This window comes from Stegastes partitus, unplaced genomic scaffold (assembly GCF_000690725.1).
Source record: "Stegastes partitus isolate 25-593 unplaced genomic scaffold, Stegastes_partitus-1.0.2 Scaffold952, whole genome shotgun sequence".
Taxonomy (NCBI): Eukaryota; Metazoa; Chordata; class Actinopteri; family Pomacentridae; genus Stegastes; species Stegastes partitus.
The window spans coordinates 207,230-234,892 of NW_007578683.1; the positions used below are offsets into that span (position 1 = coordinate 207,230).

The following is a 27,663-nucleotide window of genomic DNA, read 5'->3' on the forward strand; positions in this document are numbered from 1 at the left end:
GTTACATATTTAGAAGTTTTTCCTTGAAAACAATGCCTTAAAATGGCCTCAGTGTGTCTCTGCAACATTGCTTTTTCTAAAATGTGCAGATCTTTAGAGTCTCCAGCGTGCTGAAACACTAAAACTACTCGACACTACACAATGGCAAGTTCTAATATTACAGAATTCAGCCACATAAGTTTGAACTGGAAACTGATTTTGAAGAAGAAGAATTATACAGAAAGACTCCAAGTGCAAGGTGACAGTAGTGATTCCTTAGATTTGTTACGTATAAAACCCTGTTAGTCTGAATCTACACATTTGAGTCGACCAACGGAGGTGGAAATGCTCAGCCGTGTTCTAGTCTGCTTGTTTCCCTCATAATGTGTCTTCCAGCATAATTAAAAACACAATATAAACATGTTAACAAGGTAGAAATACTTGACTTTGACCAGAGGTGGTCTTCAAAAAGGGAAGAAATGTAACGAGAGAAACAGGTTAAACTAAATCATGTGCAACTGTACCTTTGTTGCTCATTAAAACCGTCTTTTTAACGTCTTAATTAACTGGGTCCCGGTGGTGTTTTATTAGACTGTATTTTTTTTTTTTTTAGGAGATTGTCTCTCTGAAGGTCACAATTTTGTGACCAAGGCTTGCTTTGCTAGAAGAGTTTGTACATTCCCTGAGATCTTTAGGAATATATCATCCCTACGAGATGGTGCCGTGCTGCATTTGGGCAGTCGGCTTTCTCTGTAACAACCTCAAATCAATGCAGCACGCTGCCTGATGATGTAAGAGGCTGCAGTTCTATCAGCACTTTCAGAACCAATTTAAAAAGGCTGCTAAAAGTGGCTCGGCTCTGCTCGCACTGACTTTGATAATCCATCCTGTGGTCTGTATGAGCTGTGTTTGTCTGACAGACACATATTTGTCACGTGTTATTGTGAGCAGCAGCAGTATTTTGTCACTGTTCTGTCCACAGATGTAAATAGCTTGTAGCTATAACCTGCTACAGTGCATTCACATTTTCCCTTTTCATGAATTAATAAAAAACAGATTGCAGTGGATATTCAGTCCCTACAGTTTCTCTCCTTGACTGCAGGCAAAAGATTCCACTCACACAGTGAAAATCAGAATTTAACATGCAGATTGTGCTTAAATTAGCTAAAGTTCAGGCTCCTCTTTTGATTTTAATGGCCTCCAGACCTCCTCAGGCTTTATGTAAAGTGGAATTATGAGTCTTGTATAAGATGTAATAAACTCTGCAACCTTCCAGTGGGTCAAAGTGGATTTCAAATATGATTTTGCTCCTCCTGCCAGTATTAGAGCAGATCTTTTTTGACATATGAGTTGAGATTGTTTCAACCTGGCCCAATACTGTTATATATGAAAACCCATATCGTATATAGGGTACGTGTGGGAAACACGGCTGGAGTTCTTGCACCGTGCTGGGTGTGAAGGAGTTCACATGCTTTTCTTGTCTTTTATAACTCTGGTGAAGTTTGACCTCCTCTAATCACAAAAAGCACACGTTTCATTCAAACTAAAATCAAACAAAGTAGAAAACAATAAAAACGAAGGCATGAAATCACAAGACAAGAGCAGCGTGGTAGTAAGCAAGATGCTGGAGTGCGACAGTTACTCAGTGTCTCCCTCCCTGTCTCTTCCCAGGAGGTTTCGAGGAGTACACCACCACCACCGGCAGCAGCAGCAGCAGCAGCAGCAGAGCAGCCGGTATGAACGGCACCGGACCCAGTAAGCTCGTGGACCCCCTGGAGGACCCGTTGCCTGGACTGGGCACCTATGAAGACTTCAACACCATCGACTGGGTCCGAGAGAAGAGCAAGGACCGAGACAGACACAGAGAGGTAAGGAGGAAGACGGTGTTTGTTGTTAAAGGAGGGAGAGACTGTAAAACATGAACTGGGTCATAAATATTGAGCACAGTGAGCTGCTCACCGTCGTGTGTGATAAAATACTTTTGGTAAACTCTGTTACAGAAGTTTGAACTCCAGTTTGTGTTCGCTCTGACAGAGAAAAACCGCCACGTTTGACCTGTGTTAATGCAGAGAAGAACATCTTGCTTCAGCGGTTGTGTTTGCCGTCTGACACATTGACATGGTGGAAGTAGAAAATTGTGCGTTTCCGTTGGTGTTGCCAGCAAGGTGCGAGAGAAGCAGCTGGTTAGCGGAAACCTTTTTAGATTACATCACACGCCATCGGTTTAAAGGTCTGAAACTGTCAGCAGCAGAAACAGCAAAAGGTTTAAGATACATCTGAATGCTGTTCAGTTTTATTTACACCACAATACCTGATGTAAATGATGTTTTAATGGTGAAACTTAAAGGAAACCTCTATGAAGCAACACAACATGATAATCACTCTCTCATATGCTTCCTTTCATTTGTGCGTCCTTCCAGATCACCAATAAGAGCCGACAGTCGACCGTGGCTCTGCTGCACAGCGTCAGCGACGCCTTCTCTGGATGGCTGCTCATGCTGCTGGTGGGACTCATGGCAGGTAGAGCAAACAACAGTCCTCACTTACTGACATGCATGGTATTATTTCGAGCTAGGATCTGGTAAATACGGGCTTCTGTTTGATTGGCACATGAAACTTCACTCCAGTTTAACCAGCTTGATAGTCAAAGAACGCTCTTTAAACTCCACAAACCAAATTTCTCCCACTAATTCATTATCTGATGTTTAGTTGCACTGTGAGAGTTCTATCTCATTTTATTAGAAATCTTTTATTTCTTCTATCTTGTACCGTACTGTATTTGTACTGTACTCAATCATGTCCAATTGCTGATCAAAATAGATAGTACCCACTTTATTTTGTTGTGTGGAGATCTAACATTAATAGCAAATAAAACCCAAGCGACATATGACTCATGCTATTGTGGGACGATGTATTTTAACATCTATGTTGAAGTGCTCAGCTCTCTACTAGTGTGTAATTCTTGCCCGCCATGAGCACCTGTCCATCTAGATAATAGCACCACTGCAGAGTACAGCATGTAGTTATCAGTGAAAGTAGTAGTCATCATAGGTGTAATTTACCTACATGGCATCTTAAACAAACAAAGGCGCAGTGACTTTACCTGTTTATGCTTCTTCTCTTGTTTCACTGCTGCCTGCATCAGCTAAAAGTTAATTCCCATGTGGCGACCGACAGCAGGTGTACAGACACAAAATAGCACCAGGATGGCCTTGAAAATAATCAGGGCGACACATATTTAATTAATATTCATGAAGCTGGCAGGTGGTTTTGTTGTTGTTCACCCAGTAAGCTAAAGAGTTTACTTTTGTGACGTTAGCTGATTGGGATTTGCTTGTTAACATACCTTCAAACCCAGATAGATAAATCTTCTGCATGTCTTTGAGTGAAGCGGTGCTGCTTGTTGTCTTTGCCCTGAGCTCATCCTTCTCTCCTCCAGGTGCTCTGGCCGGCGGCATCGACATCGCGGCCCACTGGCTGACCGACATGAAAGGCGGCGTTTGTCTTATCGGCTTCTGGTTCAACCACGAGCACTGCTGCTGGACGTCCAACGAGACGACGTTCCAGGAGAGAGACCGGTGTCCACAGTGGCAGAGCTGGGCCGAACTCATAACTGGAACTTCAGAGGTACGAGGTTATTACAGAGTTTTGCTGGAAAGCCGCTGTGAGAATGGTTAGCAAAGCTTTGTGGGGCCTGTCTCGTATGACTAGACAAGCTGGACACGCCACTTGGCTCCAAATGTGTGGAAAAAAAAAAGTATAAAAACTTAATTAAATCCAAGCCATGATGCAGGACTGAGTGTCTCACTGTTCACTACTATCTGCTTGAGGGGAGTTTTTGATGATACATGAGGTATTTTTTTACAGCTTGGCAGGATTTTATTACAGCTCCACACTCTGACACTCACAGTTTCATGCACAGGCCACAGACTGACTACAGTTGTAGTGGTGCTCTGGTTCCACCTAGTGGTTGGAAGCTGTTATAATAAAACCAACGACCTAACCTGGATCCTTTTTTCTGTTTTGTCTGTTTTTGTTGAGAAATCACATGTGGGTTCTTCCTGTGTTTGCTTCTCCTCTGCAGGGTCCGTTTGCCTACATCGTGAACTACCTGATGTACATATTTTGGGCTCTGCTCTTCGCTTTCTTGGCTGTTACGCTGGTCAGAGCGTTTGCGCCGTATGCGTGCGGCTCAGGAATACCAGAGGTGAGACATGATGCAGGAGTGTCATTAAAAAGCACTGTTAACTATTATTCAGACAGTAGATCGTATAAAGCAGGGATCGACCGATGTGGGTGGTTTTTTTGGGGCTGATGCAGATTATTTTGCAACAGGGCTAGAATATTTAGTCTTACTACAAAAAGCAAAACAGAAAAAAATCTTATTGAACCTATTTTTACTTAGATTACAGCCATTAAACATGATGATAACACAGTGGATTTATATCACACAAAGAAATTGCTGGAAAATTCCAAACATATTCCAGTTGCAGCTTCTCCTGCTGAAGTGCTTTTCTCATTTTCAGTAGGGCTGCAACTATTTTTAATGTTGATGACTCTGTTGATTATTGTCTTGATTAATTGTTTGTTGGGCCATAAAATGTCAGAAAATGGAGATAAATGCAGGTCATGTCCTCAACCCATTCTCCGTTTATTGTCAAAAACAGGTAGCTAGAATCACAGAATATTAACTGTTTGTTTAACTAATTATTGGCATTTACAAAAGGCTTGAGATGTATTTCTGAGACCACAGCATGACTACAGACAGCAAGAGGAGACTGCATCAGACCTGAAGCAGCACATTTAATTTATCAATAATCAGCCAATAGAATTACTGATACCGATAACTGACAATGACGTTGTTTGCTTTAGTGTTAAAGTTTTGTTCAGGATTGCGTTGCAGATTTTGTTCTTTTCTATTTCGTCTTTGACTAAAAGCCACAAACATTTGTTTTTTTCTTGAAGTTGAATGCTGTTCCAAGGGTTAGGGTTAGGTTTGTGTGAAATTGACAGCGTTCTCTGATGCCATTTTTTCCCTCTTTCACTTGTACTAAGCATCACAGAGACCAGCTCTTGTCCTGTTTCCCGTTCGGCCCCGCTGTCCCGTAGTGTTTCCTCACAGCATTCATTAAAACCGATTTATTTACATCTACCGTGGCTGTCCTTCTGTCAGTGTTTACTTTCTCGTTTGCTCTGTTTCTTTCAATCTTCATTTCTGCTAAAATAAAAAAAAGCTGAAGATTTGCTTACACGCTGGAAATACAAGTGGAAAACCTGACTGAGCACAAACATACCCAAACTGATTCACCCATTTCAGAGTAAAACACATAAATATGACTTTCTCCTGCATATACAAACATTGTCCCTCTCGTTCCTGCTCTCGAATGAAGACAATCCTTAATTTTGTGCAGCTTGAGCCTCGTCTCTCGGGGGTCAGATGCTGGTCAGCAGGCCCACGCACAGGAGATTAACTGCTGATGTGAAAGAAAAATACCAAAACAAAAGCTTCATTTATCTTCCTCCCTTCTATCAGTGTTTACACTCACGTCCTCACGGTTATAAGCTCAGACACGCACATCTAAACCGATCCCTCCTTCGCGTAAACAGACATAAGAGCAAACATATCATCATCCGCTCTACAAACAGAACCTAATCCTTTCACATGCAAACACACTCACTCTTCTCTCCGTCCTGTTCAGATTAAAACCATCCTCAGCGGGTTCATCATCCGGGGCTACCTGGGGAAATGGACCCTCATCATCAAGACCATCACCCTGGTTCTGGCTGTCTCCTCTGGGCTCAGTTTAGGGAAGGAGGGCCCTCTGGTCCACGTAGCCTGTTGCTGTGCGAACATACTCTGTCATCTGTTCACCAAATACCGCAAGAATGAGGCCAAGCGACGAGAGGTAAGCTGCGAGGCAGCTGGGGTGAGGAAATGTTGATGATACTGAGGGATTTTATTGCTAATTTAGGATCGTGGATTTGGGCGTCTCAGCAGATAAATATTATTTAACCAATGCATCATCTCGCAGTCTGCCTGTGATGTTGTTTTGATAAGCTCAATGCAGTTACAAATTCTGCAGCTGCTTTCACTTTATTCCTACAACAGATGAATATGCAACCGTGCGAGGCCCTGTTGGGTGTAAAGTTGCTCCGCTTGGCCCGTTCTGGAGAACATAGTGGTGTGACTGCACTTCATTATCACTCTGCTATAGGGGAGAAAAAAACGGCCCGCTTTGTTTGTTTTTCGTTAAAGCAGTCAAAGTGGAGCTCAGTGACGGATGTGGCTCCCTCAAATAAATGACGAGTGGAACTATTTTTTATTAGGAACATTTGAATGCAGCCATTTAAAATTGTGACTCTAAGTTGCCCGACTAGACGATCCAGATCCTCTGCAAAATGAGAAATCATCAGTGTGGTAGGTTGCTGCCCAGAGGTTTACAGACTTTGACAAAACTCAGATGGCGGACGGGGAGGAAAAAGTCGTGTTAAATGATTGACAGTTGCAGGATTGCACCTGCAGCCTACGTCTGGTGAGTCAGAACAAGAAGGCAGACCTACAATATACAAAAAAAGACATTAAACAATACAGGCAATTTATTTTTTATTTTTCACTTAGATTGCAGCCATTGAACACAGTAGTTATATGATTTTATAGCTCAATTAAAAAGAAAACGCCAAACTTTTTCTGGTTACAGCTTCTCCATTAGAAAGGCTTTTCTCATTTTTATTAGGACTGCAAATAAGAGTTGTTTTAACGATGATTACTCTCTTGATTAATCAGTTAGTCAGCGAAAGAAAGCATTGAAGGTTCACATTTAGGAAGCTTGAATCAGAGAATGTTCTTTTTTTTCCTTTAATGACTCAAACTGAGTAATTAATTATCAAAATGACCCACACCTCATTTAATAGTTGACGTCTAATTAGATTATTAACTGAACACTGAAGCTTTAATTTTCACATAATTGAAAATATCTTTGAGTTTAGTCAGACAGAGGACAGATTTAATGCTGCACTGTAGGCTAATGGGCATGTTTCCATGTTTTCCAGATCTTTGAAGACAAAAGGATCTTTCAAATAATCTAAAAAATACTCAAAAATCAGCGATGAAAGTGTTTGTCATTTGTTATATCACGAGGGCACCGCGGCTAAATCTGAGAACTGTTGGTCTGTTTTGTTGTTATCCAGTAAATCTTTCTATTTATATCAGAGAACTGTTCATTCACCGCTGAGGATGAGGCGGCGCATGTCTGAGCAAAAAACAAACTCTATTTGTTACCATTTATACAGAAATATATAAAGTCATCTTTGTGTTTTTTTTTTTGTCTTGCTTGCAGGTGTTATCAGCAGCAGCAGCGGTGGGTGTGTCGGTGGCTTTCGGAGCTCCCATAGGAGGAGTCCTGTTCAGTCTGGAGGAGGTGAGGAGATTTATTGATTCACTTCCTAGAAAAATGAACCCTTTCCTGCTCCTAGTCAGTCATTTATCTGATAATTCTCTGCTTCTATTTACACTGATGTTGAATCTCAGGTAACGAATAACACGCTCTTGATTTCATTTCACTGAAGCACGCAGACACGCATTACAAAGAGTTTAATTCTCGTCTTTACTCCACCAGAAACAGAAGTTATTTTATCAAGACCAGATTACAAAACTGATCTGAATTGGTTTTTAATTGCGTTCCGATCTGTGTTTAGTTTTTCTGGAATCGGCACCTAACTGGGAAATAATAAACCGTGGAAAAGTGTCGATAGGTTGTGAAGTCAGTGTGTCTTGGCAGCTTTATGTTCTGTCCTCAGCAAAACTCCTCGGGGAGGTTCTTGGATGACTTTGACCGCCTCAGAGGGCAGTTTAGAGCCAAAATATGAGCAAAATTAGGGAAGAAATGTGCATGTAATTCATTAGCGAGTGAGTTTATGGAGCATTCTGCACTGAGCTGATAATGCAGATTATGGTTCATATGGCTTGATGACGTCATCAAAAAAAATTACTGAAGTTGTATTGACTCTGTACAATCTGCATTTTACACATTTTAATAATACAAACAATAATCTTAGTCTCTAATTGTGCTCATTTAATTGTCATTTTTGGATTGCACTCATTACTTTTATGGACAGACGCTCAGCTCTTGCTTCTCTACTTCTTGATAAATGTTCAGAGTTTGGTTTTAAGCACACATCTGTCTCTTTATCACTATCCTGTCTGTTTTTTTTCCTCCCCCAGGTGAGCTACTACTTCCCCCTGAAGACTCTTTGGCGTTCGTTCTTCGCCGCTCTGGTGGCTGCTTTCACTCTGCGCTCCATTAACCCGTTTGGAAACAGCCGCCTGGTGCTGTTCTACGTGGAGTTTCATGCTCCGTGGCACCTGGTGGAGCTGGCCCCTTTCATCCTGCTGGGGATATTTGGAGGCCTCTGGGGGGCGCTGTTTATCAGGGCCAACATCGCCTGGTGCAGGAAACGTGAGTAGTAATGATGTGAATGTCTTCCTGTTTGTCTAACTTGAGCTTGAATTGGTGTTGTCTCTGTGTGTCTACCAGGTAAATCCACCATCCTGGGCCACTACCCCGTCATCGAGGTGCTCGTGGTGGCCGCGCTGACCGCCCTACTGGCCTACCCAAACAGCTACACCAGGATGAGCGGCGCCGAGCTCATCTCCGAGCTGTTCAACGACTGCTCCCTGCTCGACTCCTCTCAGCTCTGCGGCTACAAACAGGTCAGCCGAGGACTCGTTGTGTAAGACTCGGGTCCGCAGGAGTGCGTTTGTGTGGAAACACTGTATTGTTTAGAGAGAGAGCGTTTCAACAAGTTGCTGTGGCCTCTTGTTTTTATTCCCATAAATTAAACAAAAGTTGAGCGTTGCGCCATGTACTCTTAAATGAATTTTTGCTTCTCTGCCTGTCTGCTTTAATTTTCCTGCTATTTATCTGTTTCTCCTGGACTTTGTGTGCTTCTCACTCACACTTGCAGCCAACCAACACATCAGAAACAGGTGCAGGCAACAGCCTAGCAGACCGGCCAGCAGGAGAAGGCCTGTACACAGCTCTGTGGCAGCTGGCTCTGGCCTTGGTCTTCAAGATGATGATCACTGTGATTACCTTTGGCATGAAGGTTGGTGAAGAGACATGCATAACCCTGCAAACTGTGTAGGCAGTTCTGCTCAGTCACTGTTATGAAGTCCCACCTGCACACTTTTAGAGCTCATGGTTTATTAAAGCAGCATTCCCTGTGAACACTGATGTAACATAGCATGTGAAACTCGTACGAGAGCAGCTGTCCGTAATATGTCTGGAACCACATTTGAATCAGTGCCCTGCCTACATTCACTCATGTTTCCCATTCTTTAGTTTATGTAAAGTAAGTGGCCCTCCCTCCTGCAGTCTGTTTTGCTGTTTCCCATCTCGAGAAGTCGCCTTTTACAAAGTCGCTCCTCCTCTGTCCGTCCACCCAGGTTCCTTCTGGCCTCTTCATCCCCAGCATGGCGGTCGGAGCCATAGCCGGCAGACTGCTGGGCGTCGGCATGGAGCAGCTGGCCTACTACAACCACGACTGGTTCATCTTCAAAGGGTGGTGCTCGCCGGGAGCAGACTGCATCACTCCGGGGCTTTACGCAATGGTGGGAGCTGCTGCTTGTTTAGGTGAGACATGGATGCAGGTGAACTTTGTGTGTTTGCTTGGTTTGAAAGATTTCAAAGCTGTGTGGCTTTAGAATACTGTTCATTTTGCAACGCAGTGCACACAAGAGGGACTGCAGTGCACCTAGACAGGTGTGTAGTTGGAAAAGAGTAAAAAAAAAAAAATAGTGTTCTCATGCCAGATTTTCCAAAGGTCAAACCGAGTGATTTTATCTACGTGGGGTGTTTTTTCTGAAAAGAGTAGAGTGCATTTGAAATGTGAAAGCTGCAGTCAGTCATATTCAGTGTTAATTGTGGGAAGCCAAAATCGCAGTTGCTGTTAATTTGTTTGTTTTTGCAGCTCTAGCACTGTGTTTGTAATTGTGATCGAATGCAGAGACCTTACACCTGGTACTCTGATCAGGTGTTTCTCAGTCGGACCTCGCCCTCCTCCCGCCTCCTCCTTCCTCTCCTCATTTAGTTTTTTACAATAATCAGCTGTAGATGGTTCCATCATTGGAACATGGTTTCACATGTGAGGCAGAGAGAAACTGACCGAGTCTGTGGAGAAGAAGAAAGACTAATAGTTCCAGTAGGTGCTCGTTTTGGCCGGAGGTGCTCCAAATCAGCCTCATGATCGTCATCGTCTTGCCCAGATTTGACAATTGAATTCAATAATTTATTTAGCCAGGGGTAGCGACAGAAAACCTTCAGACACAAACATAGCTGTAGCTTTATTTAGTCATGGCTGCCATTAGTCACTACAAGATTAACCGTTGCTACCTTTGTTAGTCGGCACCAGAAGCACTAGCTGGTTAAAGTCATTCATATATTTTACCTGCTTTTGCGTCTCCGATGTTACGCCGTCACCTGCCGCTTCGTGGAGCTACGACCCCGACAGACGGCAGCCCTCGTCTCCCCGCAGACGGTGAAGACCGAGATGGAAATTGGGACGGACAACATCTTGTTAAACCAACTCAGTTTGGCAGTATTTTGACGTAGGAAATGAAAATAAAGTTGTATTTTGGCTGAGCCAGAATAAACATTCACATGCTGAAACCACATGCGACCAATGCAACAAGAGTCCTGCTGGTGCTCAGTCAGCAGTTCGTCATCTAGACGTCTACGCAAAATATGTTTCTCCCCAACTTTGTTGAAGGCGAGGGCTCCTGAACTTTGATTTAATGCATTGATCTGGAATATATGATGCTGGGCACAAAATAATCACATCCAGGTTGGAGCACAGCTCCCGTTTTCTGACCTTTAGACTAGTCGGCCTTCATTTAACTGACAGACATTCATCATTAGGAGCATGTCCACTGTGGTGGGTCGATGCCTCAGACACAGGTGGGAATCAGCCGGTTGTTGGGCTTTTGGATGTTCCATTAGCATGCTTTGTGCGTGCCTTGGTGTGGTGGTATTCTAAAGATGTACTGCAAGGAACATGCCAGAGGAGCTGAGATTACATGTTCAGTGTGATTTATAAACGTCTCAGGATGAACAGCAGCAGCTGAGTGTCGGCTGGGGGAGGAATGCATGGACGGCTCTACTCGGCGTGCTTCTCAGACTCAGTTCAGAGGAGTAAAAATGTAAGAATTGATTGAATTGAATGAGATTTAATGAGGGAGACTTGACAGCAGAGCTACAGCTGCTGATTATTTTCATTGTCTGTCAGTCTGATGATTATTTTCTTGATAACTCGGTTAGTTGTCTGGTTTATAAAATGTCAGAAAATAGTGAAAAATGTTCGTCTGTGTTTCCAAAAGTCCAACATGATGTCCTCATGTTTTATTTTTCCCATGACCCAAAGATATTCACATTATTTTTCAAATACAAGTAAAAAAACAAAAAAACAGAAAATGTTCATATTGAAGAAGCTTCCAGAATCAATCATCAAAATAGTTAATTAGTTTAACAGTTGACAACTAATTGATTAATTGCATTACGTAGATTTGCTGACAGCGGGCAGCAGAGACATTTACTCATGAAGTCTGTGAGTCCTTTAAGTTGTTTTTTTTCAAACAGGTGAAAAAGTCTCAGTGTTGTAAGAATGCTTCATCTGTTTTTATGAAAATGTTCATTTTAAAGCAGTTTCCCCTTCTTTCTTTTTCCAGTGTACAATATATAATATGTTTAGTCCTCGTTTCTCAGAAAAAAAAATCTTAAAAATTTCAAGTTTTCTTACTGCAGTGGCATATTGTCTTCATTAAAAAGGGTTTTTAAAACTCGTTTAAACAGAAAATGACTTGAAAACGTGGCGTTCTGCAGTATAACGCACAAATAAATACCATTAGTTGATCAATAGGTTCATCCGGTTTATTAAATACAGATGAATTCAAGTTTTTCTTTAGCTAAGCTTCTGTGTAAGGAAGTTTGGTTTTTTTTGTACTGTGTGGTTTCGTTCACAGTTCTTTGACTTCACACGTTGGAGGAAAATAGTCCAGTTTATTAGAAGAGCTGCGGTCGAATTGAGTAACACAACAAATCCACCGTCACAGTTTTACTGTGTAAACATTACAGTTCCTCGTTGTGTTGATGAGACGGTGTTCTCGTTTACCTCTTCTCTCCGTCGCCAAAGCCCGAGTAAACACGGCAAGCTGGCGTGCTTCGTTAAACTCGGGAAATGTTTTGTGTTAAAACAGATGGATGTTTAATTCTTAACACGAGGAGGATTTAAAGTACTCGGAGCATGTTGGGGAGCAAGTTGTACTCATCTGTCCAGTAGATCTGAGATAAAGTTTAAAATAAGGTCTCTTTGTTTTCTGAAATCTGATATATTTTTTCTGCTTTGTCCAGATGTGGGTACATCGTGTTCTCCATGACAGATCTGATAAATGGAATTTAACACAAATTGGCCAAAATCCTTTCCTGCAGTGGGCAAATCTCATCTGACATGTCAAACATCTTATTATGTTTAGTCCAGTAAAGCTTGCCTCTCTGTTTGTCATTTCCCTCTAAGTGCTTTCGAAAAATTCAGAGTGCAGCAGCTTCGCTCTGAATTTATTTGCGTCCTTAAATCACAAATATGCTGCTGCTGTTGTTGTTGTACACAAGACACTGTTGTGGTATCAAGTCATCTGATCTGCTTTGTGTTGCTCAAAGCATCCTGAGGGGAAAGTTTGTTCACTTTGTTATTTTTTAATGTATTATTCCTTTAAGGATAGAGACTTGATTGTTGATTGCCATGTTTTTGTGTGTGTTTCTGCTGATTGGTTATATTTTACTGTAATTACTTTTAGTCATGTCCTGAAGTATTTGTTTTATGCAAACTCACCAGAGCTGGTTTGCATCGAGGACTTTCTGAGGAAGTTCAGGTTTCATTTACTGAAGCAGAATCAACATTTTTGTTTATCAGACGGTTGGAAATCACAGGAAATTGCATAGATTTGTGTCTCTCTGTCGTGTGCATTCGCCCCCAGGAAAGAACCCGCAACACAAATACCTTCCTGCAGTATGAATTAATGGCAGTGACTGCACATTTGCGTATACGTGACTCATTCTGAAATGTTTAATACGAGTAATCCTCAATGTCTTGCTGGAAAACGTGGAGATATTTTTGTCATAAACATTTCTACATTGAACATAAGGGAACAATTCTGGCAGCGTACAGTCCTCTCCATTTTCGTTTTTGAAATATTGAGCAACGAACAAAAGAGAACTCTCTTTAATCCCCTTTAAAAGTAAATATGTCACCAACGCGTTCACATCCATGAGCCCTTTGTTTACTGGAAAATGCCACACAAGGGTGAGTTAAAAGTGAAAAATGTAGCCCGGTTGAGAAAGATGTTCATGATTGGATTCAGACTGCAGCCACTGATCTTTACTGCTAAATTTCTAGGCGAGGATGATGGAAGATTAGGAGCTCCACATTTCAGATGGCGAAATCAATTCACCGTGCAGCTGTCTGTGTGCAAACTCTACCTTTTAGTTATAAACAGCCGCAGGATGGCAAATCATCTTTTCTAACTCTTCTGTTTTCTTATCGAGTCGTGTGTTTTGCGGTGCACGGCTGTTTTTCTGTGTGTGGGGTTCAGATGAATCAGACAATAATTATTCAGGCTAGAAGAATAAGCTAACCTGTGGCTGTGTCGTGTCTCTGTCCAGGTGGAGTGACTCGTATGACGGTGTCGCTGGTAGTCATCATGTTCGAGCTGACTGGCGGCCTCGAGTACATCGTTCCGCTCATGGCTGCAACCATGACCAGCAAATGGGTGGCAGATGCTTTTGGAAGAGAAGGAATTTATGAGGTGATGTGTCTGTGAGCGTTTATGAAAGTTGAACCCTTTGCTGTACGTTCAAAGATCTGCGTTCAAGCTGATGTTGTTCCACATATTAGCTGGTTTTGACTTTGATTGCTTATTTGGTTAACAATAATTTATCCCGAAATTCTTTCAGTAAATACAAACATGTTTTTCTTCTGGGTGTCCTCCAACTAAAGACATACATGTTCTGCAGGCTCACATCAGGCTCAACGGTTACCCCTTCCTGGAGCCCAAGGAAGAGTTTGAGCACAGCAGCTTGGCCGTGGACGTCATGAGGCCGAGGAGGGCGGATCCAGCGCTGGCTGTGCTCACGCAGGAGGGCATGACTGTAGGGGAGGTGGAGGTATGGACGCACGTAAACACATGGCAGCAAACAGCCACTGATACAGAGCAGAACCAGCAGTAAAAAAAAAAGAGTGGTATGGAGAGCTGTGTTGTTACATAAAGCAGAACACGTGTGGCGATGTCGATGAAGACATCTCTTCTTACATGTGGCCTACACCTAATGGAAAAAGAAAACCTCTGGTGCCTCATTATGAGCTCATTTTGATTGTTGAACACACTAGAATATAACTGTCTTCTCAGATTATACGCTGTACGTATGGAATCATATTACATGTGATGTCCTTTTGTTTGTTTCTCTGCAGACCTTGGTGGAGAGCACTCACTACAGTGGGTTCCCCGTGGTCGTCTCTCAGGAGTCCCAGAGGCTCGTGGGATTTGTGCTCAGGAGAGATCTGCTCATATCGATAGGTCTGAACTGATATTTTAATAAAACAAAGTGGGCTTAGAATATATAACACCTCATCATTTTTTAGTTTTTGTAAGTTGAAATACCCTAACCCTAACCCCAACTTCCAGCATTTTGAAAACCTGCTGTAAAACTCTAGTTTTGGAAATGCTGTGCTATCACTTTGGCATACATATCTTGTCCGTTCTTTCCCCACATTTCAATCACTCTGAAGCAGTTACAGCCAAGATCTTACAGTAACAAAACAATGACGATGCAAAAGGACTCGCTTGAGTTGATGAACTTAGAACGTCATCACCCAGATGTGCAGCTCGTCTCTTCTTCACAGAGCGTTCTAGTGAGTTTTAGCTTGTTTCTAGCAGTTTCATCTGGAGCTTTACTTCTTTGGCTCACTTCACAGCGCGAACTGTCGACTTCCACCACAACAGGCTGCTGTTTTCAGAGAACAAGTGATCTTCTGATCCCAGCACAAGAACTACTGAGGAAGATAGTGCAGACAAGTTAGCTTCTGTTTTTAGATGTTTGAACGTTGTTTGCAAAGTTTACACTTGACTTTGATGATAATGCAGCCACACAGGCGGCTTCTTTGACACGGTGTCTATTCGTCTGGAGCCGACTGTGAATAAATGCTCTGTAAACGTTCAATAAGGCGGCCGAGCAGTCTCTGTTAGTTTGGACCAACCAGTCGACCCAGACGCTACAGCCCGACGCTGCTGTTGTGTGCTCGGCTTGTCTCTGCTCACCCTGAGTGGCCAAAATGATCCGTTTAACAAGTTTAAATAACTAATGTGTACCTTGCCCAGATCAGCATTTTAAATCCCCATTCGCTTCTTTTCCTGCCTCTCCTTTCAGACAACGCCCGGAAGCGGCAGGAGGGCGTCGTCAGTGCCTCCCAGGTGGTGTTCACTGAGCACGCTCCAGCCCAGGCCCCCGACGCGCCGCCGCCACTCCGCCTCAGAGGCATCATGGACCTGAGCCCCTTCACCGTCACCGACCACACGCCCATGGACATCACCGTGGACATTTTCAGGAAGCTGGGGCTACGACAGTGTCTGGTTACACATAATGGGTGAGAACACACGCCGTAGGGATTGATTTTATATATATTATATTTAGCAAGTTTTGGCTGTTGGCCACCCACAGATTCCCTAAAAGACAAACCTATTGTGAATTTAATCCTCTGAAAGACTTTTTGCTTTTAGTTAACATTTAAGATAAGAAGTCACAGGACAGGAAAGAAGTCCAGCAAATGAATAAACCGAGTGGCCTCCCACATCTGAAGGCATTAAAGGGGGATATCTTTAGGAAATTGTGGACGGATGGAAGGAGTGACAGATGGATGTGTAGGAGAGCTCAATTCACCGTCAGGCCATGCATTAAAGAGAAAGCAGGGAGGCGCAGGAGTTAGGGAGGAAGACATCGATGCTTAATGGAGGGTGAGGTGGTGAGCAGCAGCACAGAAACCCCTCAAGGTGTGTTTTCTCATATCTCTGCATTGCCACTAATCCCAGGACATCGTGGGCCGTCCATCTGTTGATGTAACGGCTTTTATAAGTAGGTCTCGATAATGGAAACGCTGGCACGGATACACACACAAACCCTATTTGGCATTTGGCCGATGAGAATGCGGCGCAGGAAGAAGAGCTGTTCTCTGGTTCTGGCGTCGGACCAGTTTCCTGCTACTTTTTGTTTTTGTGAAGCTCATAAAACTCTCAATATCGGCTTCTTCAAAGCCGCCTCTGCGTTGAAGAGATTCATGTTTCATGAATGTGCTTGGGAAACTTAGCGGAGGATGAGTGTCTGTGTTTATTTACTTTTTTTGCAAATCCGTCTTGAAACTTTTGATTGTGCAAGAGGAAGAGGAGCAGTGAAGATGAGAGTGGTGTTGGTTTGGGGTCACGCTTGTGTCTGCGGAGGATGCTTTTTAGAATTCATGGGCACGTACAAATACTTAAAAACATTTGTTTAATCTTTAAGATGTCCAAAAATTGCGAAATTGTCTCTTTGTAATTTCTGTTTTCGGATATATATTTCTTTTAGCCAGCAGTCATAGATATTTACAGTACCTATGAAACGTATTTTCTCCTTTCATTGCTTTTAAACATTAAATCATGGTCAAAATACTTAGACTTTTTGACAGTAATTTACAAAATATACTCCTTCATGTCCAAGTCAAAACAGATTTCTTCAAAGTAATACATTTCTTAGAATTATAAACCGTAAAGTGAGTCCTTAGATATAAATTCAGCCCCTTCAAAGTGACTCGGTTAATTCAACACGGGTGCAACTATTTGCTGCAAGTCACGCAATTATTGAGTCGCAAAGAGAAAGCAACTGTTGAGAAAGCTCATAATTAATCTCAACTACAACTGAAGAGTTCATTTGCAAAAACAGATAACTCCATTTTTGTAGAGTTTCAGAAAACTTTTTTTTTGTTGTTGTTTGCTTGAGATTGAGTGGATTTGAAAATAGAGATAATTTAAGTTTGATTGAGGTTGTCTCAGGTAGACGGTGGAAAAGTGGATTTTCTGAAGGTTTGTGGAGATGGATTTATCTGTTTTTGCAAATGAACGCTTCAGTTCTGACTCTGAAGTCAACAGGAAAAAGATTCTTTGGTGTTACGAGACCAAAACTGAGCTTTTTCTCCATCAGCTTATATACAGTATGGTCGGTGGATGACACTACGAGGCACGGTGGTGGCAGCATCATGATGTGAAGCATGGCAGTGACAGCATCATGCTTCTCGGCAGCAGCCCTGGAAGATGTATAAAGGTAGAAGGTTAAAAGAATACAGGAGAGGGTTAGGGTTAGGGTTAGTGTAGGGAAGTCCGGGAGGGCAACCTGATGCAGCCTGCAAGAGAACTGAGACTTGGCAGAAGATTTGTTTTCCATCAAGACGATGAGTCGAAGCTAACAACCAAAGCCACACAGAAACGGTTTAAAGACAACAAGGTGAATGTTCTGGAGGCCAAGTCAGAGCCCAGACCTCAATCCAACGGAGAATTTGTGGCTGGACTTGAAAAGGACTGTTTACTCACGACCCCCGAGCAACCTCAAGAAGAATGAGGAGAAATTGCAGCGTTTTAAAACCTTTCCACACAGGCTCAATTCTGTGACTGCAATCAGAGGTGCATCTACTAACACTGGCTTGAAGGAGGACAATACTTACACAATCACTTATTTGACATTTTAGATTCTTAGTTGATTGGCCTTACTGGACTGGAAATCTGTTTTCACTTCAACATGAAATCACTTCTCATTGTTTTTGGAGATTCTTATCAAAAACTTCCAGGGACACAGTATGATGGGATGGATGTGTCTGACTGGCAGGATTTAGACCTACTGAGGTGGATAGAAACTCCACTAAACACTGCTGTGTTTATTCAGCAATTTGAAATCGAACCACTCAGAAGTGATTTACCAAAACTTTCTGTTTGACATCATCAACACCACTTCCAGCCGCAGTGAGGCTTACCGCGCTGAACTTTTCACACAGTCTGGCGCTATCCGTCAGACTTTCTACCCGTCTCTGTTTACCATGTTTCTCTGCAGAATTACGTTCAGACGGACCAGAACAGAAGACACTCGCAGTGAGAATAAACCCAATCAGTGTCCGATTCATTTCCCCGGCGGCCTCTCGTGCGCTTGTTTAGATGGAGGTCTGACATGTTCAAACACACAGCTTTCAGGGATTCTGGAAGAGAAATTGTGTGTACTCTTGTGCGATTAAAGAAATAGTGTAAGTTACCGCGGCTGTCAAACAAGCTCGCACACACATGTAATCATGGCAGCTCGCGGTTTCTCCGTCACTTTCTCTTCTCGGCGCACGGTTTTAATTTTTCAGCAGGAATCCTCTCATGACCTCAGACTGTGGCAGGTAGAGGGCGAGTGTTGGTGTGAGTCAGGATCTGGTGTTTATGGAGATGAAGTAGTAGCAGAGAATCAATTAGAGAGGCCCAGAAGTGATGAACAGAGGAAAAAGCAGAGAGAACAATTGAAAGGGAAAGTAAAATTAATGCTAACTTTATTAGCTCAAATCATAAAACGGGGCTGCAGCCGAGAGAGCCGACTTAGCTCCACTGCTCCAGACGTTACTTTCACTTTATCTGTTAGAATGAAATAAAATACTGCGCTTCCTGTCAGCTCTTCACTGTTACATAAAGGCCTAAACGGAGCCAAACGATGTCGAAACGGAGCTAATTGTGTCGTTGAGGATGTTCATTCAAGATTTCTGAGCAGCTCGTTCTTTTCTTGTGTAATCTCTTTATCTCTGAGTTCTTTAAAATCCTCTTCCGTGGCTAAATCGTGGGCTTAAAGCTTCTCATTCAGGTTCTTCTCTCTCCTCTCCCTGCAGGTTCAGTGATTAAGTAACAGTAGGGTTGATGAATGAGCCGTCATTCCCTCGGGACTTCTAGATGTTGAGGTTAAGGAGGATCTCCTAGAATTCACGACTTTACTTCCTGGAAGCTGAGAGAGGCAGTTGCAAGAGAAGAAGAGTCAAAACTGATGTGGAACTATCCTGATTTTTAGACCACAGCATGGATCATTTTCCAGAAAAATGCTGCCTATACTCAGTAACATCTCTGGTTTTAGTCCTCCTGTCTGCTTAACGTCTTTCTGTTGGAGTCCAACTGCTGGAGGGTGGTGTTTGCTTTCTGTTACAGGCCTCTAATGACATCATTATGAGGGATTTTTATTTGATTTTTTTTTCACCAAAAAGACTTAATGCAATGCAGGCTGTGTGTTACTCCTCATTTTCTTTAAAACATGTACACATTAAACATCCTGTACAGCCTTTATCTTTAAGCCAGTGAGGCCTGTTGAGTAAAGTTTCCTGGTGTGGCATCCACGTAGTCATAACTGTACCCGTTACGTAAATCATCCACCCAAAGCTAGAATTTGCGACTGCATGTGCTGAACCTGTTGCAAACACACAGCGCTCAAAACAAACGCTCGTTATGAGGCGATTCTCCGTCATTCACACCTCTTCAGTCGTCGTTAAAGGAGTTGGAATAGAAGTCGTCGAGCTTCGGTCGTGTTGTGTTTTGGTGATGGAGCAACACTCTGGCAGCATTGCTTGGATAAAAAAAAAAAACTACAAGAAAATCTGTGAGCAGAATTAATGGAAATCAGCTGCTGTGTAACCAAAACCCTGAGAAGTGTCTGAGATCTCAGCTCTCCATGTTCATCTGTGGGGCATCAAGCTGCTGCTCTCCACCCTCATATCAATAACCAATCTAAGGGGGTGCTTTCTGACATCGCACACAGCTGGTGACAGGCACAACGGCCTCCTTCGCTATTGGCTTCAGATGGGCTGCTTATTGGCCAACAACAGAATGCTGAAATTATATCAGAGAGCATCTGCATGTGAGGAGAAAATGGAAAAGCCTTTTTGAGGAAGTGGAGGCAGGAAGTGGAGGGACGGTTTCCAGGTGTGAAGGAAGTCTGTTTTGTCTCATCGGACAGGATTCCTGAGTTTACGTGAGGCTTTAAATCCAGAGAGTTGCTCGTTTGCCAGGTTTAAAGACGCGCAGAAGAAAGAGCTGGAGGCTGTGTGGAGTGAAACCTGTGATTTCTGTGGTCGCTGTGTGACAGGAATACTGTTAATTTTATCACTCTGACTGGCAACAGCGGTATTTTCCCAGACTATATTTAGTTCAAGGCCGCCTCCTTCGCAAAGACTCATATCTGGCTGATTTCTCATCATTGTTCTGGGAGTGTGACATCACTCTTTGCCTGGATTTCATTCTGTTTATGAATTTAAATGTTAAAAAATGCACTTACCTCAACACACAGACATCCTCCCAGCCACCACATCTCTTGATTGTGTTCAGCGTTTTTACCCTCCGACGTCTCTGATGCCATTCAGCTGTTAGTGCAGCTTTCACTCCGCATCAGAGCAGAAAGCTCGAGAACAGCAGCAGCTGGATGTTTGGTGGGAATATTTCAAAGCTGTTGTCTTTGTTTTTGTCAAAAGGCTGCTGGCATTTTATTGTCATTCAATCTTTTAGTCATTCTTCCATAAACTGTTCCTGTGACTCATCCTACTGGTTCCTGTCGAGAACATGAAGCGTCCAGTCACATGTTCACGTATCCCATCGTCATCGTCATTGTTCTGGTATTTCCAGATTCTAGGCAAAAATATGTAAAGAAATCTACTGCCGGCACTTTTTTTTAGATTTAGAGAAACTTTATTGATCCACAAGGAAAACTGTTTTATCACAGTAGCACGAAATAAATAATTATACAAGAAGATACAAAAAAAAAAGAAATAAAAATAAGAAGAAAAAAAGCAAGCAGGAAAAAAAAAAGATTTCCATATTTACAATTTACAATTTAACAGTTGTTTTGTTTTTGTTTGTTTTTTTTGCCAAGTAAAGAAAGACAATAAAGGCAATAATAATAATAAAATAAAGTAAAATAAAATAAAGGACTACTGTAACACTTGTGCAAAAATATGAGTGGAGGAGTTATCTGATGCAGAGGGGTGAAAGGTGGTTGTTGTTTTCTCCAAAAAAAGCAAACACAAATAGATCTGCCAGTATTATCACATCAAATGATATGATGTGGGCTCATTGGGTTAAATCCTTGTTTTAAAGCTTTAATCTGTGCGACATTAATAAATGATGATGAATAAATGATCAAATGTAGTGAACAAGCAGAAAAAGAGCCAAAAAATGAGTCTAGACCACATACTTGATGTGTTTATGTCTGGAAAAGTGGAAAATCATGTGTTTTATTGCTGATTAATTTGATCAAAATCAGAGTAAAAGAAATAATTTCATGCCTAAAATGTGCGTCGTCTCGTTTTAAAGCACTGCTTTTCACATTCTGTGTCAAAATATGAATTCTTCCTTCTGTGCCCGATTATTATTTTCAGAGTTTGTCATCCATCTACAGATGTAAGCAGACTGCTCACAGTGTTGGACCACGTAGACGCAGCAGCTGCCAGCTCTGCTTCGTAGCAGAATCTGGTCGCGTTGCGCAATTAATGGCTGCACATCTTAAACCAGTTTTCGGCTCCTGTTCCTCTACGTACACGAGGAACCGGCTTTTATATTTGTTCCCTGGCTTTTCGCTCTTGTTCCTAACCCCGGGTGTGAACTTGAAGGTCTTTAGCACCAGAGCGCCGGCTGTAATTGGCTCCAGTGTGTTCTGTTCACTCTTTCATGTTTCATTTGTGCTTTCATGTAACTCTGATCTGCTGCTCCGAGCCAGTTCCCCCGCGGGCCTGTAATAAAACCGAACTGCTGAGCCACAGTGTGGCGATAGGAGGCCAGGCTTCGGTTGACTCCGTGCCTCTCTGCCTTCTGTCTTTTCTTTGGCTTCCCGTGACGAAGCAAACCGAGTACGATGTGAAGCATTTCTGTGACTTTTGCTCTCTTCTGTGTCTCTCTGTTACCAGGAGGCTGCTGGGAATCATCACCAAAAAGGATATACTCAAACACATGGCGCAGATCGCCAACAGAGACCCTGACTCCATCCTCTTCAACTGAACTCCTCCATCCTTTCCTCCTCCTCCTCCTCCTCATCCTCACCTCGGTCTCTCCTCTGTGGGGAACAGGGGACAGGACAACACCAGCTTGTGAACTGAAACGAAACGCACCTTTACCTCTTCAGTTTTAGTGACAGTTGGGCTTCATTTGCACATGCCAGTCGAGAACAAAGGGTTTTTTTGTTGTAATTTGGAGGTGTTGTTGGCTTTCCGAAACAGAGCGCGCCAGTTAAAAAAGCCCCCAGAAACAGTGACTCACCCCGACAGCGCTGGCTGACAGAAACAACCAATGGAACGCTTTACATCTGCTCCTCCTGGCATTTTCTGCTCTCCTCTCCTTCTCCATTTTCAAAGGAACTCAACAGAGGGAGTGATTTAAAGGAACCTAAAAAATCTCCGTCTGAATTCTCTCCTCCTGCGATCTCGCCACTCTGCTCCACCTGAGAGCGAAGGGAGGCGGGAACAGATAATCCTCCGTTACAGATACTGACAAGAGGAGGCGAGCTGGTGGAGGAGGAGGAAATAAAGACATCGGGGAAGATAAAGAGCGGCTCGGGGAGCTCCGTGCCTGCCCTCTGGGCGTCACAGCGAGCCCAGACAGAGCCCTGTGAGCGGGGCTGATGGATGCTCACCTCCCACCCTCCTCCGCCACTCCTCCCTCTGTGAGGTTTCCTGTAGCCTCGGGGTTGAAGGATACAGGAGTGTGAGAAGAGGATCTAATGCACACACACTCCAAAAAGACTTCCATGACAGCCTGGGAACTGACCAGAGATGTCTGTTTGTCGTATAGTTGCTTGAGATTTGTGATACGGCTCCAGCCTGGGAACTATGCAGTTGTTGTCTCGCCATACACACTCTCAGATTTGTCAAATATGGCAAATATATTCTCATAGAAAGAAAAATCATATAGACAATGCTGCAGAAACCATGTCATGCCTTATGGAACGGTGGAAGTATTTCTAAAAGCTACGAAACGAGAGAATCATGACACAAATTATTTATGTAATCGTCAAATTGTTTGTCCCACTAAATTATTTCACTGACATGATCGGTTGCTTTGTGTCGTTTGTTTTTATTGTTGTTTAATTGTGAAGCTCAGATTCTTGTTTTTTGCTCCGTCCTTCCTCTTCTCCAGAGTCGGGTGGAGTCAGCAGGCTGGTCAGGTCGTCGTAGACGTCCCCCCAGAGAAGCACCACCTCCTGTTAGGGCCTTCCAAGGTAAATTAGTCTCAGAGGAGGGACAGTGATTGAATTGGCCAAGAAGGAGCTGCAGCATGTTACCAGGATTAAGAAAACAGGGGCCCCCTCCTGGAGCCAGACCTGATAAAGGAGCGTCTGGTGGGCCAGTCTGGATCCTTGGAGCTGCCACCCGGTGGGCCGACAGGCGCTGGGGTCCGGTCAAAGTCGATTTTAATGCCAAGTAGGAATAACATGGTGGTGTTTTGGTGCACAACAATGAAGCAACATTTATAAAGAAGGTTAAAAAGATCTAAAAATAAAATGATAATTTAAAAAAAGCAGGCGTTGCAAGTAAAAAACAAAAGTGTTAGAAATATTTCCATGGTGCAGGAATGTGCTCATGTATGTAGTTGATGGTACGAACAACTTGAGACGAGCAAAGCGTAATAATGCTGTGTAGAAAGCTGCATCATGTCACGTGTGGAGTCGCTGTCTGTGGTGGAGCATTAATCAGGAACGCAACTGACAGCTTCACGGATTATTAAAATCATTATCAGCTGCAGCTCTCGTTAGAGCAGATTTCAGAGTTCAGTAATCAGACTTCCCTAAAAGAGCCTGTTGATGTCTGTGACCACTTCAGAATGACAGCTTTGTTCCTATGTTAAGAACATACTCAGAAACATTACGTGTGTGATGCTGCTGCACTGACTGACGGGTTTTAGCGCCTTGCTCATGCAGCTTTGGCAGCTCTGTGTCATGTGAGCTGCTATATGGCCGTCCCTGCTGATTCTCTGACATGAGCAGAATAATATTATTCTGGACTATATTTAACTCTTTACGGTTTCGGCGGGTCAGTTTGTCTGGACCTCGCGAGCTGGGACCCGTAAAGTCTGGCCTTGTCGCTCGGTGCTTTATTTATCCACTCAATTGATTTTTTTTTTCTTTGGTTCCCTCATAGCTGGCAGCTGCTGCAGTTCAAACATACAGGGGGATGGTGAAATGATTAACTTTAGACACACTTTCACCTTGTGGAGAAGTAAAGTGCAAAAAGATTATGTGTCCTGGAAAGAACAAAAAAACCCAAAAGTGATATTAACACACCGATGATGATGTGCAGCTCCTCTCACAGCTCAGTGTTTAAAACTGGCTGCTTTTATTTTCACAGCGGAGGTGGTTTGAAGCTGGAGACACGCTTTTCATCGTGTGCAAATTCACAAAAACAGCGATTTATGTTTTGGGTTTTCCATTTGCAGTAATGGGATTGATTGTGATGTCTAATTTACTACCGCCGTCGCATCCAGCTGGAAGATCATCACCACGACCATGTTGATGATGCCGCTTTGAACGCGGAGAGATGAGTCTTGACAGCACCAAATCAAATGTAATATTATCAGGCTTCCATCTCGGTCGTGTCCTTCCTGACTCTGGTTCTGAACAGCATCAGCGCGCCAGCATTTTGTCACGTCTTCATTAACGCATCTGCTTCCAGTTAGCTTGTGAGACGAACCCACTGCGATAATTAGTCTCAGCCGTAATTGTGATTTACCACGCTGCCGGAAAGTAATGACGCTGTCAAAGATGCGTTGCTTCAGATAGTCCAACCAGTGGTCAGTGGTAACGAGATGATTAGATAATTGTCATGCACAGAAACTCATCTGTTGAGGGCAGAACTCTCAACAAAGTGGAGTTAAGGGGTTTTCTCCCAACAATGGAAGATGCATCAGCGATCAGGTTGTCAGATATCGTCCCCGTAAACGTCAGGGTCCAATCCAGTATTTATTTTATTGTTCCTTTCTTATTTCCACGTGCACCGTTAAAGCCGGCTCCGTCTGACAGCCGAGTAGCTCCGGCGTGTGATTGATGCTCAATGTGGCCTCTGTCGCAAGCATCGATTTGTTTTAAACACTTTGTGAATAATAATCCCAGTGGGAGCGAGACGCCGGTGGAGCCAGAGTCTTGTTGATCACATATTTTCTTCTACTGATCTTGATCCCAGTCTTCCAGATATCTGAGTCTGATCCAGTATTGATTTCTTTGTCGTCTTCTTCCCACATAATTCACATGCACAGTGGAAAGTAACGCTCCATTAACGCAGCAGCTGTAATGACATTTCTCTTAATTTTTATGATTTCATTCTGTTGTCAATTGAGCCGCAATAGTAATTTTTATTTTTTTCCTTGAGTCATTATTTGTTGTAAATCCGAAAACCATTCCCCAAACGTCCACAGATGTCTCGTTTAATTAACTGTCCAGACATGATGTTCAGTTTACTGTCACCAAAGAAAAACTCAAGCAGCCATTTTTAATACCAGCGGATTGATTTGGTGTTTTCATAAGTCCACAGATCCTCCTGTTTAAGTTGCTTATTGTTTATTGTCATAGAGGAAGAAAAAACAAGAACATGTTCACATTTTAGACGCTAAAATCTAAGAATTTGGATGTTTCTTACCTTAAAAAAATGACCAAAATGGTTGACGATTATTATTAATCCGTTATCTCATCAATTAGTTCATCCTTTGTTGCAGGTCTGGTTGGTTTTTTTTATCTTGTTTGACCATTTTTAAAGCCAGAAAACGGCCACAAATGCTCATGTTCAAGTGAATGACTTTGGGTTTTGGATCGTTTTAGGCAAAAACAAGACGTTGGTTCTATTTAGTTTTGGTTTTTTTAACTATTTCTTGAGCTTTTAAGGCAGGACTCTGGATGAAATTTACTGATTAATCGATCACACGCTGTGATATTTTGAGCCCATTTTGCACATTGTGTGATATGTCCAGAGGGTAGTTTCAGGAGGAGCCCTGGAGCACAGTTCACATCCGTCCTCCTGCAGCTCGCCGTCCGCCGGTTCAGTCGACCCCTGCGGCGGTGAATCTGTAATGCGGTCATTCTTCACTCACCGTCTCCGACAGCGAGTCAGAGCTTGTTTCTGGCCACATAATCTCTGTGAGAAGGAATCTGGAGCCGCGAAGATGCCGAGGAAGTGCGTGTCTGAGTGTGTGTGTGTGTGTGAGTGCATATGGATTGAGTTTTTGCATGTGGGTGGCTGACATCTGTGTGTGTGTGTGTGTGTCACTGAGCTGATATTTGTGTGTGTGCTGGGGAATGTGAGTTCATTGTCGCCAGCTTGTAATGACTCAGTGTATTCTCCAGCTCAGTTCCTGCGGCTGAGGCTTCACATGGGGCTCGAGTTACCGACCTGCTCGTGGCTTCTGCATTCTCACACCTCAAACACTCGCGCGGGTTTTTACCTCCACGCTGGGTGTTTGTCTTTCTTTGCCGTCCCCCCTTTTTTTTCATAACTTGTTTGATTTCTGTTCCTTTCCTGTGCTGCCACTTTGTTGTCCATCTCAGATAAGCTTCCTCGCCTCCCCAGCTTCTCCCTCGTACCAGTCGTCCCGTTCCCAGGCCTGCCATTGTCTCGGTGCACATTACAAAGCAGCGCAAACATTTGGATGTGGTAATAGGCCGATTCAAGGTGTCACCCTACACCCCAAAGTGTCACATCTCCTCTCTCTGTGTTTGTGTGTGGAGAGCATGCAAAGAGATGACGTGTCTGTGCTTTCCTGAGGGCTGGACAAAGCCAGCAAATATTTCGCGGCGAGCTCCGGCTGTGTTGTGAGTGTGTCAGCGAATGCAATCCAATCCAGTCCGCCTCTGCCCTCTTAGGCTCACCGGAGGTTATGAGTCGCAGGTTCCCACAGCTCCGGTCGCAGCTCGCTGTCTCCGCCGCTGCTCATGTAACACAAAATAATCACGCTGACCTTTCAATACCAAACATAGACGGAGGAACATTCATTCCACTGAACGATCAACACACATCAGACATGACACTAAAGCCACTTCCCTGATAGAGTGGAGGTGAATGCGGAGGCCTGGACGACATCACGGGCTCTTGGTTGTGTTCCTCGAGCAGGATGTGCAGTGTGTTGGTGTGCACAAGGATTCCCAGCAGACACACACAAAACATTATTTTATGAGCCACAGCATCAGTTGTGCAAAACTCAATCAGATCCACATGCAGCCGGCTGTATTTAAATTGTCTCCTCGTGCATGAACTCTGAGATCCTTCACATGAATAAAGTCGTCTCCACTAGAAACTGTCGCAGAAGAGGAATGGCACAGATTAGTGCGTAGACTTTTGAGCATGTTTGATGCCAAACATCTCCTCTGGGAGTTGTTCTCCTTCATCATCTGCCCTGAAGTGAAGCTGACCAGCTGTTTGCTCCAGACTGGTGCAGAGTTCTAACCAGCATTTGGTTCTTTGGCCACTGGGCAAGAAGCTGTAAACAAAACATTTGTGTGTCGTCTCTTTTTAAGTTACAGTGATGTTTTCCAACAGCAGCCTATTGACACATTCACAGGTACATGAGGACGTGTGAGGTGGACGTTT

At 43.3% G+C, this 27,663-nt stretch overlaps 1 protein-coding gene across 3 annotated transcripts in view; it reads left to right on the forward strand.

Annotated features, from left to right (window-relative positions):
- Nucleotides 1-23,143, forward strand: part of LOC103366517 (H(+)/Cl(-) exchange transporter 5) — a 37,294-nt gene extending 14,151 nt beyond the window's left edge. For all 3 annotated transcript variants that reach the window (XM_008294272.1, XM_008294271.1, XM_008294273.1), the window contains 15 exons: nt 1,651-1,847; nt 2,400-2,499; nt 3,419-3,606; nt 4,064-4,186; nt 5,679-5,885; nt 7,317-7,397; nt 8,201-8,435; nt 8,514-8,689; nt 8,944-9,084; nt 9,425-9,611; nt 13,692-13,834; nt 14,043-14,192; nt 14,497-14,602; nt 15,453-15,669; nt 22,006-23,143. In XM_008294272.1, the coding sequence (XP_008292494.1) occupies nt 1,651-1,847; nt 2,400-2,499; nt 3,419-3,606; nt 4,064-4,186; nt 5,679-5,885; nt 7,317-7,397; nt 8,201-8,435; nt 8,514-8,689; nt 8,944-9,084; nt 9,425-9,611; nt 13,692-13,834; nt 14,043-14,192; nt 14,497-14,602; nt 15,453-15,669; nt 22,006-22,096 (2,342 nt within the window). In that variant the 3' untranslated portion in view covers nt 22,097-23,143. The remainder of the gene's footprint in view (nt 1-1,650; nt 1,848-2,399; nt 2,500-3,418; nt 3,607-4,063; nt 4,187-5,678; nt 5,886-7,316; nt 7,398-8,200; nt 8,436-8,513; nt 8,690-8,943; nt 9,085-9,424; nt 9,612-13,691; nt 13,835-14,042; nt 14,193-14,496; nt 14,603-15,452; nt 15,670-22,005) is intronic.
- Nucleotides 23,144-27,663: the final 4,520 nt, after the last annotated feature.